Source organism: Coregonus lavaretus (assembly GCF_964263955.1).
Source record: "Coregonus lavaretus genome assembly, contig: HAP1_SCAFFOLD_1209, whole genome shotgun sequence".
In the NCBI taxonomy this organism is placed as follows: Eukaryota; Metazoa; Chordata; class Actinopteri; order Salmoniformes; family Salmonidae; genus Coregonus; species Coregonus lavaretus.
Window position 1 is genome coordinate 49,646 of NW_028161877.1, and position 13,348 is coordinate 62,993.

The 13,348-nt window shown below is 48.1% G+C and overlaps 1 protein-coding gene across 2 annotated transcripts in view; it reads right to left on the bottom strand.

The window, feature by feature from the left end:
- Nucleotides 1–13,348, bottom strand: part of tdrd3 (tudor domain containing 3) — a 40,343-nt gene that overhangs the window by 13,451 nt on the left and 13,544 nt on the right. For both annotated transcript variants that reach the window (XM_084194609.1, XM_084194608.1), the window contains exons 6-10: nucleotides 12,900–12,971; nucleotides 8,396–8,545; nucleotides 7,926–8,147; nucleotides 6,043–6,214; nucleotides 4,985–5,131 (exon numbers count right to left, since the gene is read on the bottom strand). In XM_084194609.1, the coding sequence (XP_084050735.1) occupies nucleotides 4,985–5,131; nucleotides 6,043–6,214; nucleotides 7,926–8,147; nucleotides 8,396–8,545; nucleotides 12,900–12,971 (763 nt within the window). The remainder of the gene's footprint in view (nucleotides 1–4,984; nucleotides 5,132–6,042; nucleotides 6,215–7,925; nucleotides 8,148–8,395; nucleotides 8,546–12,899; nucleotides 12,972–13,348) is intronic.

Here is a 13,348-nt window from a genome sequence, read left to right on the forward strand (position 1 = left end):
AAGGAGGAAACAAACGTCATTATATACCCGTAAATAAACAAAGGGGGGAAACAAACGTCATTATATACCCGTAAATAAACAAAGAAGGGGGAAACAAAAGTCATTATATACCCGTAAATAAACAAAGAAGGGGGAAACAAAAGTCATTATATACCCGTAAATAAACAAAGGGGGAAACAAAAGTCATTATATACCCGTAAATAAACAAAGGGGGAAACAAACGTCATTATATACCCGTAAATAAACAAAGAAGGGGGAAACAAACGTCATTATATACCCGTAAATAAACAAAGAAGGGGGAAACAAACGTCATTATATACCCGTAAATAAACAAAGAAGGGGGAAACAAACGTCATTATATACCCGTAAATAAACAAAGAAGGGGGAAACAAACGTCATTATATACCCGTAAATAAACAAAGAAGGGGGAAACAAACGTCATTATATACCCGTAAATAAACAAAGAAGGGGGAAACAAACGTCATTATATACCCGTAAATAAACAAAGAAGGGGGAAACAAACGTCATTATATACCCGTAAATAAACAAAGAAGGGGGAAACAAACGTCATTATATACCCGTAAATAAACAAAGAAGGGGGAAACAAACGTCATTATATACCCGTAAATAAACAAAGAAGGGGGAAACAAACGTCATTATATACCCGTAAATAAACAAAGAAGGGGGAAACAAACGTCATTATATACCCGTAAATAAACAAAGGGGGAAACAAACGTCAATGCCAGAGTTGAGTAAAACTGAGCCCAAACATCAAACAGGAAATTCTCCTCATAAGAGGCAGGAAATGAAACCCATCCCTGTCTGTTGGCTATGTCCATTTCCCTCTGTGGTGAACCATATGGCAGTTTGTCCCCATGCCTAACCACTGATGTCAGAGACTTAACTAACAGCAGCACTGTTTTATACAGCTTAATTCCCTCTGTAGAGAGAGAGACACACAGACCATCTGGCTGGCTCCTCACTATGACCACCTGAGGAAAGGACAGGACTACAGCACCAGAGACAGGACTACAGCACCAGAGACAGGACTACAGCACCAGAGACAGGACCACAGCACCAGAGACAGGACTACAGCACCAGAGACAGGACCACAGCACCAGAGACAGGACTACAGCACCAGAGACAGGACTACAGCACCAGAGACAGGACCACAGCACCAGAGACAGGACTACAGCACCAGAGACAGGACCACAGCACCAGAGACAGGACTACAGCACCAGAGACAGGACCACAGCACCAGAGACAGGACTACAGCACCAGAGACTACAGCACCAGAGACAGCACTACAGCACCAGAGACAGGACTACAGCACCAGAGACAGGACTACAGCACCAGAGACAGGACTACAGCACCAGAGACAGGACTACAGCACCAGAGACAGGACTACAGCACCAGAGACAGGACCACAGCACCAGAGACAGGACTACAGCACCAGAGACTACAGCACCAGAGACAGGACTACAGCACCAGAGACAGGACTACAGCACCAGAGACAGGACTACAGCACCAGAGACAGAACTACAGCACCAGAGACAGGACTACAGCACCAGAGACAGCACTACAGCACCAGAGACAGGACTACAGCACCAGAGACAGGACTACAGCACCAGAGACAGGACTATAGCACCAGAGACAGGACTACAGCACCAGAGACAGAACTACAGCACCAGAGACAGGACTACAGCACCAGAGACAGGACTACAGCACCAGAGACAGAACTACAGCACCAGAGACAGGACTACAGCACCAGAGACAGGACTACAGCACCAGAGACAGGACTACAGCACCAGAGACAGGACTACAGCACCAGAGACAGGACTACAGCACCAGAGACAGAACTACAGCACCAGAGACAGGACTACAGCACCAGAGACAGGACCACAGCACCAGAGACAGGACTACAGCACCAGAGACAGGACTACAGCACCAGAGACAGAACTACAGCACCAGAGACAGGACTACAGCACCAGAGACAGCACTACAGCACCAGAGACAGGACTACAGCACCAGAGACAGGACTACAGCACCAGAGACAGGACTACAGCACCAGAGACAGGACTATAGCACCAGAGACAGGACTACAGCACCAGAGACAGAACTACAGCACCAGAGACAGGACTACAGCACCAGAGACAGGACTACAGCACCAGAGACAGGACTATAGCACCAGACAGAACTACAGCACCAGAGACAGGACTACAGCACCAGAGACAGGACTACAGCACCAGAGACAGGACTACAGCACCAGAGACAGGACTACAGCACCAGAGACAGAACTACAGCACCAGAGACAGGACCACAGCACCAGAGACAGCACTACAGCACCAGAGACAGGACTACAGCACCAGAGACAGGACTACAGCACCAGAGACAGGACTATAGCACCAGAGACAGGACTATAGCACCAGACAGGACCACAGCACCAGAGACAGGACTACAGCACCAGAGACTACAGCACCAGAGACAGGACTACAGCACCAGAGACAGGACTACAGCACCAGAGACAGGACTACAGCACCAGAGACAGGACTACAGCACCAGAGACAGGACTACAGCACCAGAGACAGGACTACAGCACCAGAGACAGGACCACAGCACCAGAGACAGGACTACAGCACCAGAGACAGGACTACAGCACCAGAGACAGGACTACAGCACCAGAGACAGTGTGGAGCTCAGTAGTAACATGTTTTGTTATCCTACCTATTCGATTTGTTTTATGACAGATAGATCAGAAACAGAGGGGGTGAAATATTAAGAGGAAAGAAAGTGTGAAAGCTGGACTTGGAAGTTGAACCCTGGTCTCCAGCGGGGAATGGTCCATGTTCATGGAGACGGGAGTGTTACCCACTACACCACAGATTTACACCACACACATTTTTTCTTACAAAAGTCTATTTCTTATAAAAATGTACAACACTTGAATGAATTTTGAATGACAGTTGATCTTTGATGCTGGAAAAAAGAGTGCAATCAGAAAGACAAACAGGACGAAGAAAATACCCAGAATCAAAAGACGATTATCTACCTGTGATAGAACATTCCCCTTTCGATAAATGTCACAAATTGGTCGAACAAACTGCTATGATGCTTTGTGAAAACTTCAGGTTGGGGCTTAAAAGCTTGTTCTACAGGCACCGCAGGATAATGGTAGAGGGAGGGAGAAGCACCACAGCAGGATAATGGCAGAGGGAGGGAGAAGCACCGCAGCAGGATAATGGTAGAGGGAGGGAGAAGCACCGCAGCAGGATAATGGTAGAGGGAGGGAGAAGCACCACAGCAGGATAATGGTAGAGGGAGGGAGAAGCACCACAGCAGGATAATGGTAGAGGGAGGGAGAAGCACCACAGCAGGATAATGGCAGAGGGAGGGAGAAGCACCACAGCAGGATAATGGCAGAGGGAGGGAGAAGCACCACAGCAGGATAATGGTAGAGGGAGGGAGAAGCACCACAGCAGGATAATGGCAGAGGGAGGGAGAAGCACCACAGCAGGATAATGGTAGAGGGAGGGAGAAGCACCACAGCAGGATAATGGTAGAGGGAGGGAGAAGCACCACAGCAGGATAATGGCAGAGGGAGGGAGAAGCACCACAGCAGGATAATGGCAGAGGGAGGGAGAAGCACCACAGCAGGATAATGGCAGAGGGAGGGAGAAGCACCACAGCAGGATAATGGTAGAGGGAGGGAGAAGCACCGCAGCAGGATAATGGTAGAGGGAGGGAGAAGCACCACAGCAGGATAATGGTAGAGGGAGGGAGAAGCACCACAGCAGGATAATGGTAGAGGGAGGGAGAAGCACCACAGCAGGATAATGGCAGAGGGAGGGAGAAGCACCACAGCAGGATAATGGTAGAGGGAGGGAGAAGCACCACAGCAGGATAATGGTAGAGGGAGGGAGAAGAACCACAGCAGGATAATGGTAGAGGGAGGGAGAAGCACCACAGCAGGATAATGGTAGAGGGAGGGAGAAGCACCACAGCAGGATAATGGCAGAGGGAGGGAGAAGCACCGCAGCAGGATAATGGCAGAGGGAGGGAGAAGCACAGCAGCAGGATAATGGTAGAGGGAGGGAGAAGCACCACAGCAGGATAATGGCAGAGGGAGGGAGGGAGAAGCACCACAGCAGGATAATGGTAGAGGGAGGGAGAAGCACCGCAGCAGGATAATGGCAGAGGGAGGGAGAAGCACCACAGCAGGATAATGGTAGAGGGAGGGAGAAGCACCACAGCAGGATAATGGCAGAGGGAGGGAGAAGCACCACAGCAGGATAATGGCAGAGGGAGGGAGAAGCACCACAGCAGGATAATGGTAGAGGGAGGGAGAAGCACCACAGCAGGATAATGGTAGAGGGAGGGAGAAGAACCACAGCAGGATAATGGTAGAGGGAGGGAGAAGCACCACAGCAGGATAATGGTAGAGGGAGGGAGAAGCACCACAGCAGGATAATGGCAGAGGGAGGGAGAAGCACCACAGCAGGATAATGGCAGAGGGAGGGAGAAGCACCACAGCAGGATAATGGCAGAGGGAGGGAGAAGCACCGCAGCAGGATAATGGTAGAGGGAGGGAGAAGCACCGCAGCAGGATAATGGTAGAGGGAGGGAGAAGCACCACAACAGGATAATGGTAGAGGGAGGGAGAAGCACCACAGCAGGATAATGGTAGAGGGAGGGAGAAGAACCACAGCAGGATAATGGTAGAGGGAGGGAGAAGCACCACAGCAGGATAATGGTAGAGGGAGGGAGAAGCACCGCAGCAGGATAATGGCAGAGGGAGGGAGAGATCCCTGCTGCTACCTTGCTCTCTAACCAGGAGCACAGTGAAGTAGAGAGGACGTTCAGCAACTCTTGGAGGACAATGGAAGTTGATAAAAATGGCTTCTTTATTGTTAAAACCAACGCCCTTCAACTGTAGCCAAAAACCCTGATGAAGACTATTGGTAAAGGACAGGACCCCTAACTGTACCTTGTATGGAGAAGCTCTCCATCTTGGATTCCAGGAAGTCAAACAGAGTGCTGGGTCCTGACGGTCTTCCTCCTGCTCCTTCCTCCTCATCCTCACCCCCAAACCTGCTGGACCTCCCCCGACCCCGGCCACGACCCCTTCCTCTGTCTGCAGCATGGAGGAAACAGACGCAGCAAAAAAAAAAGTCACATATAAACTAAATCCTTTATTCTGGACAAGAGCATTATCAATGGGATATTAGAGTTATTACGTAGTCGTAGTGCATGTGTATAAGCATAATAATATAATAATAATATGCCATTTAGCAGACGCTTTTATCCAAAGCGACTTACAGTCATGTCTGCATACATTTTTGTGTATTGGTGGTCCCGGGGATCGAACCCACTACCTTGGCGTTACAAGCGCCGTGCTCTACCAGCTGAGCTACAGAGGACCAATTTACTTGAGTAAATTATAGTCTAATCATATTACATCTCTTCAGGGAGGGACAGCGCTTACCTCTGGGTGGGGGACGGTTGGGTTCCTCTGGGGGTGGGGAGCAGGTCTTACCTCTGGGTGGGGGACGGTTGGGTTCCTCTGGGGGTGGGGAGTAGGTCTTACCTCTGGGTGGGGGACGGTTGGGTTCCTCTGGGGGTGGGGAGCAGGTCTTACCTCTGGGTGGGGGACGGTTGGGTTCCTCTGGGGGTGGGGAGCAGGTCTTACCTCTGGGTGGGGGACGGTTGGGTTCCTCTGGGGGTGGGGAGCAGGTCTTACCTCTGGGTGGGGACGGTTGGGTTCCTCTGGGGGTGGGGAGCAGGTCTTACCTCTGTGTGGGGGACGGTTGGGTTCCTCTGGGGGTGGGGAGCAGGTCTTACCTCTGGGTGGGGGACGGTTGGGTTCCTCTGGGGGTGGGGAGCAGGTCTTACCTCTGGGTGGGGGACGGTTGGGTTCCTCTGGGGGTGGGGAGCAGGTCTTACCTCTGGGTGGGGGACGGTTGGGTTCCTCTGGGGGTGGGGAGCAGGTCTTACCTCTGGGTGGGGGACGGTTGGGTTCCTCTGGGGGTGGGGAGTAGGTCTTACCTCTGGGTGGGGGACGGTTGGGTTCCTCTGGGGGTGGGGGGGGTTTGAAGGTCCCCGTCAGCAGACTGTTGAGAGCCACCTCCATGTTGTTGTTGTTGTCCATCAGGGCCTGGCGAGCATCCTCCTTATCAAACCCCATCTCCATAATGTCCCTTAGGGCCCGTTCATCCACCTACATGGAGGGAGAGGGAGAGGGGAGGGAAAGGGCCGAAGGGAGGGAGGGGAGGGAGGGGGAGGGAGGAGGGAGAGGGGAGGGAGGAGGGAGAGGGGAGGGGGCCGAAGGGAGGGAGGAGGGAGGGAGAGAGAGAGAGGGGAGGGAGGAGGGAGAGAGAGGGGAGGGAGGAGGGAGAAGGGAGAGGGGAGGGAGGGGGCCGAAGGGAGGGAGAGGGCCGAAGGGAGGGAGGGAGGGAGAGGGGAGGAAGGAGGGAGAGGGGAGGGGAGGAAGGAGGGAGAGGGGAGGGAGGGAGAGGGGAGGGAGGGAGAGGAGAGGGGAGGGAGAGGGGAGGGAGGAGGGAGGGAGAGGGGAGGGAGGGGGCCGAAGGGAGGGAGGGAGGGGGCCGAAGGGTGGGAGGGAGGGAGGATGGAGGGATGGGATGAGGGAGGATACAAGGGAGGAGAGAAAGAGGGGGATGAGAGACAAAGGAGGATAGTAGCAGAGATAAAGAATGTAGGGGTGAAGAGGTTGGAGGGAGGGACAAGGGAGAGATAAAGAGGAATGGAGGGGGAGATGAAGACCAGAGAGAGAGGGGGAAGTTCAAACAGGGAAGGGGTGGGAGTAGAGGGGTAAATGAAGACCAGAGAGAGAGAGGGGGAAGTTCAAACAGGGAAGGGGCAGGAGTGGAGGGGTAGATGAAGACCAGAGAGAGAGAGGGGGAAGTTCAAACAGGGAAGGGGTGGGAGTGGAGGGGTAGATGAAGACCAGAGAGAGAGAGGGGGAAGTTCAAACAGGGAAGGGGCAGGAGTGGAGGGGTAGATGAAGACCAGAGAGAGAAGTGCTTCACCTCTCCCATTCATCCATTCCATAAAGCTAAACCATAGTTCATCATCACTTCTGTAGTCTGCTCCAGATTAACAGCCTTTCTATTCACACTCCTCAGATTATCTACTTAATCTGTTACCCTCTCCCCTCCCCCCTTCCTCCCCTCCCCCCTCCCCTACCCCCTTCCTCCCCTCCCCCCTCCCCTCTCCCCCCCCCTCCCCCTTCCCCCCCCCTCCCCTCCCCTCCCCCCTCCTCCAGTCAAGACGCACTGAGGTGGAAACATAGTGTGCGACCCAAATGGCACTCTATTCCCTAAAAAGGACACTACTTGCAAAAGTAGTGCACTATATAGGGAATAGGGTGTAATTTGTGACACAATCAGTCTACTGGGGGAAGGGAGGGGTCTTACTGCAAACCAGGAGTCTACATTACACAACTGACTGAATGACTTGTTGTTGTTGTTGTTGTTGTTGTTGTTGTTGTTGTTGTTGTTGAGGCCTGCCCAGCCCCACACAGTCTTAAAGCAATGAGTGTGTCCCCACGATTACTTTCAAATCAGACCACAAAGACCCCCAAACCATCATCTGACTCCGACACCAAAATGGGTCAATAAAAACCCAATGAGAGACATTTTTACTGCAAGCCAGGAATGTAGATTACACAAATGAATGAAGTTGTTGTAATGAAGCCTAAACTGATCAGCCCAAGACCAGAGAGCGAAGGCATATTTCCCCAGAATTATTCTCCTGACCACAAACACCTCAAAACATCCAGTGTCTCTGGCACAAACATTTTCAAGACTGATAGGAGCCAGGGGGGGCAGGAGCTTTTAGACAGAGGGAAAGAGACCCACCCGGCTCTACAGAACTAAGGGAAACCCTGGGTCAAAGGTCAAAGCCCTCACCAGCTCGCGGTAATTTCCTAGTTCCCGGTAGTTTGGCTGTTCCCGGTAACTCCCGAGCTCTCTGTAGTTTCCTTCTGGTCGGCCGGGCTCCTCTGTCCTCTCCTCTCGTCTCTGCCGGTACGAGTCCCTGTCTCCTCGGTCTCCTCGTCGGTAGCTGTCCCGGCTGCCCGTGTTAACCAGGTTCCCCCCCGCATTGCCTCCGCCGCCAAACGTACGAGTTCCCTTCAGAAGAGGTCAAAAGACACTCAGGGCTGGTTTCCCCAGGCAGACAGACTAAACCTAATCCTGGACTAGCAAACTGTTTCAATGGATAATCTAGACCTAATCTGTGTCTGGGAAACTGGCCCTTTAATATACAACAAGCCAGTAGAAACAGCACCAACTCACACAGTGGACACGGATACAGTTTAACAGACATAAGTGATGCAGTTACTGTAGCTATGACAACAGGGATAAAAGCACACACAGACCTCTTTGCTCTTGGCGACCTCAGCGATGGCTGCAAGCCTCTGCTTCTCAAACTCTTCATTCTCCTCAGCTGTTTTCACCACGCTGGTGCTGACCAGGGTTTTCCTGCTGTCCAGCTCTCTACAGTCCACTTCCTCATTCCTTACGCACTTCTGAGGAGCACAGAGAGAAGAGAATCTGATTGGTTAGTCAACAAAGAGAGAATCAGTCTGATTGGTTAGTCAACAGAGAGAGAATCAGTCTGATTGGTTAGTCAACAGAGAGAGAATCAGCCTGATTGGTTAGTCAACAGAGAGAGTATCAGTCTGATTGGTTAGTCAACAGAGAGAATCAGTCTGATTGGTTAGTCAACAGAGAGAATCAGTCTGATTGGTTAGTCAACAGAGAGATAATCAGTCTGATTGGTTAGTGAACAGAGAGAATCAGTCTGATTGGTTAGTCAACAGAGAGAATCAGTCTGATTGGTTAGTCAACAGAGAAAGAATCAGTCTGATTGGTTAGTCAGAGAGAATCAGTCTGATTGGTTAGTCAACAGAGAGAGAATCAGTCTGATTGGTTAGTCAACAGAGAGAGAATCAGTCTGATTGGTTAGTCAACAGAGAGAATCAGTCTGATTGGTTAGTCAACAGAGAGAATCAGTCTGATTGGTTAGTCAGAGAGAATCAGTCTGATTGGTTAGTCAACAGAGAGAGAATCAGCCTGATTGGTTAGTCAACAGAGAGAGTATCAGTCTGATTGGTTAGTCAACAGAGAGAATCAGTCTGATTGGTTAGTCAACAGAGAGAGAATCAGCCTGATTGGTTAGTCAACAGAGAGAGTATCAGTCTGATTGGTTAGTCAACAGAGAGAATCAGTCTGATTGGTTAGTCAACAGAGAGAATCAGTCTGATTGGTTAGTCAACAGAGAGAGAATCAGTCTGATTGGTTAGTCAACAAAGAGAGAACCAGTCTGATTGGTTAGTCAACAGAGAGAATCAGTCGGATTGGTTAGTCAACAGAGAGAATCAGTCTGATTGGTTAGTCAACAGAGAGATAATCAGTCTGATTGGTTAGTGAACAGAGAGAATCAGTCTGATTGGTTAGTCAACAGAGAGAATCAGTCTGATTGGTTAGTCAACAGAGAAAGAATCAGTCTGATTGGTTAGTCAGAGAGAATCAGTCTGATTGGTTAGTCAACAGAGAGAGAATCAGTCTGATTGGTTAGTCAACAGAGAGAGAATCAGTCTGATTGGTTAGTCAACAGAGAGAATCAGTCTGATTGGTTAGTCAACAGAGAGAATCAGTCTGATTGGTTAGTCAGAGAGAATCAGTCTGATTGGTTAGTCAACAGAGAGAGAATCAGCCTGATTGGTTAGTCAACAGAGAGAGTATCAGTCTGATTGGTTAGTCAACAGAGAGAATCAGTCTGATTGGTTAGTCAACAGAGAGAGAATCAGCCTGATTGGTTAGTCAACAGAGAGAGTATCAGTCTGATTGGTTAGTCAACAGAGAGAATCAGTCTGATTGGTTAGTCAACAGAGAGAATCAGTCTGATTGGTTAGTCAACAGAGAGAGAATCAGTCTGATTGGTTAGTCAACAGAGAGAATCAGTCTGATTGGTTAGTCAACAGAGAGAATCAGTCTGATTGGTTAGTCAACAAAGAGAGAACCAGTCTGATTGGTTAGTCAACAGAGAGAATCAGTCGGATTGGTTAGTCAACAGAGAGAATCAGTCTGATTGGTTAGTCAACAGAGAGATAATCAGTCTGATTGGTTAGTGAACAGAGAGAATCAGTCTGATTGGTTAGTCAACAGAGAGAATCAGTCTGATTGGTTAGTCAACAGAGAAAGAATCAGTCTGATTGGTTAGTCAGAGAGAATCAGTCTGATTGGTTAGTCAACAGAGAGAGAATCAGTCTGATTGGTTAGTCAACAGAGAGAGAATCAGTCTGATTGGTTAGTCAACAGAGAGAATCAGTCTGATTGGTTAGTCAACAGAGAGAATCAGTCTGATTGGTTAGTCAGAGAGAATCAGTCTGATTGGTTAGTCAGAGAGAATCAGTCTGATTGGTTAGTCAACAGAGATAGAATCAGTCTGATTGGTTAGTCAACAGAGAGAGAATCAGTCTGATTGGTTAGTCAACAAAGAGAGAATCAGTCTGATTGGTTAGTCAACAGAGAGAGAATCAGTCTGATTGGTTAGTCAGAGAGAATCAGTCTGATTGGTTAGTCAACAGAGAGAATCAGTCTGATTGGTTAGTCAACAGAGAGAGAATCAGTCTGATTGGTTAGTCAACAGAGATAATCAGTCTGATTGGTTAGTCAACAGAGAGAGAATCAGTCTGATTGGTTAGTCAACAGAGATAATCAGTCTGATTGGTTAGTCAACAGAGAGAGAATCAATCTGATTGGTTAGTCAGAGAGAATCAGTCTGATTGGTTAGTCAACAGAGAGAATCAGTCTGATTGGTTAGTCAACAGAGAGAGAATCAGTCTGATTGGTTAGTCAACAGAGAGAATCAGTCTGATTGGTTAGTCAACAGAGAGAGAATCAGTCTGATTGGTTAGTCAACAGAGAGAATCAGTCTGATTGGTTAGTCAACAGAGAGAGAATCAGTCTAATTGGTTAGTGAATAGAGAGAATCAGTCTGATTGGTTAGTCAACAGAGAGAATCAGTCTGATTGGTTAGTCAACAGAGAGAATCAGTCTGATTGGTTAGTCAACAGAGAGAGAACCAGTCTGATTGGTTAGTCAACAGAGAGAGAATCAGTCTGATTGGTTAGTCAACAGAGAGAGAACCAGTCTGATTGGTTAGTCAACAGAGAGAATCAGTCTGATTGGTTAGTCAACAGAGAGAATCAGTCTGATTGGTTAGTCAACAGAGAGAGAATCAGTCTGATTGGTTAGTCAACAGAGAGAATCAGTCTGATTGGTTAGTCAACAGAGAGAATCAGTCTGATTGGTTAGTCAACAGTGAGAGAATCAGTCTAATTGGTTAGTGAATAGAGAGAATCAGTCTGATTGGTTAGTCAACAGAGAGAATCAGTCTGATTGGTTAGTCAACAGAGAGAATCAGTCTGATTGGTTAGTCAACAGAGAGAATCAGTCTGATTGGTTAGTCAACAGAGAGAGAATCAGTCTGATTGGTTAGTCAACAGAGAGAACCAGTCTGATTGGTTAGTCAACAGAGAGAATCAGTCTGATTGGTTAGTCAACAGAGAGAGAACCAGTCTGATTGGTTAGTCAACAGAGAGAATCAGTCTGATTGGTTAGTCAACAGAGAGAGAACCAGTCTGATTGGTTAGTCAACAGAGAGAGAACCAGTCTGATTGGTTAGTCAACAGAGAGAGAATCAGTCTGATTGGTTAGTCAACAGAGAGAATCAGTCTGATTGGTTAGTCAACAGAGAGAGAACCAGTCTGATTGGTTAGTCAACAGAGAGAGAATCCGTCTGATTGGTTAGTCAACAGAGAGAGAACCAGTCTGATTGGTTAGTCAACAGAGAGAGAACCAGTCTGATTGGTTAGTCAACAGAGAGAGAACCAGTCTGATTGGTTAGTCAACAGAGAGAGAATCCGTCTGATTGGTTAGTCAACAGAGAGAGAATCAGTCTGATTGGTTAGTCAACAGAGAGAATCAGTCTGATTGGTTAGTCAACAGAGAGAGAACCAGTCTGATTGGTTAGTCAACAGAGAGAGAACCAGTCTGATTGGTTAGTCAACAGAGAGAGAATCAGTCTGATTGGTTAGTCAACAGAGAGAACCAGTCTGATTGGTTAGTCAACAGAGAGAGAACCAGTCTGATTGGTTAGTCAACAGAGAGAGAATCCGTCTGATTGGTTAGTCAACAGAGAGAGAACCAGTCTGATTGGTTAGTCAACAGAGAGAGAATCAGTCTGATTGGTTAGTCAACAGAGAGAGAACCAGTCTGATTGGTTAGTGAACAGAGAGAGAACCAGTCTGATTGGTTAGTCAACAGAGAGAGAACCAGTCTGATTGGTTAGTCAACAGAGAGAGAACCAGTCTGATTGGTTAGTCAACAGAGAGAGAATCAGTCTGATTGGTTAGTCAACAGAGAGAGAACCAGTCTGATTGGTTAGTCAACAGAGAGAGAACCAGTCTGATTGGTTAGTCAACAGAGAGAGAATCAGTCTGATTGGTTAGTCAACAGAGAGAACCAGTCTGATTGGTTAGTCAACAGAGAGAGAACCAGTCTGATTGGTTAGTGAACAGAGAGAGAACCAGTCTGATTGGTTAGTGAACAGAGAGAGAACCAGTCTGATTGGTTAGTCAACAGAGAGAGAACCAGTCTGATTGGTTAGTCAACAGAGAGAGAACCAGTCTGATTGGTTAGTCAACAGAGAGAGAATCAGTCTGATTGGTTAGTCAACAGAGAGAGAACCAGTCTGATTGGTTAGTCAACAGAGAGAGAACCAGTCTGATTGGTTAGTCAACAGAGAGAGAACCAGTCTGATTGGTTAGTGAACAGAAAAAGACAGTCTGATTGGCTGTGTGTGACAGGCCTTACCTGTCCGAAGGGCACAAAGGGAGGGGCTCCACCCTCTCTTCCGATGTTACTCCTGCTGTGTTTGGCCAAGCTCTGGAGGTCAAAGGGGAGAAGAGAAGGGGGATTTAGTACACCCCTTAGGGACACCCCTTAGGTACACCCCTTTAGTACACCCCTTAGGTACACCCCTTAGGTACACCCTTTAGTACAGTGGTATTCAAAATCGGGGTCGTTGGGGAACTGCAGTGGAGTCTGCAATTATTTGTACACTTTTTTTTTTTTTTTTTTAGGAACAAAATAATTCAGAGTACAGATTATTGTGTGGGACAATATACAAAAGATAATAACACATGTAAAAATGTCATTGAGTAAATGTATTTATTGGTCTCTTTCCATTTTGATAACAGATTAAAATGTAATGAATTGAAGGTTCATTGGTGAAGTAAAGATCTAGATGTACCGATGTTAAG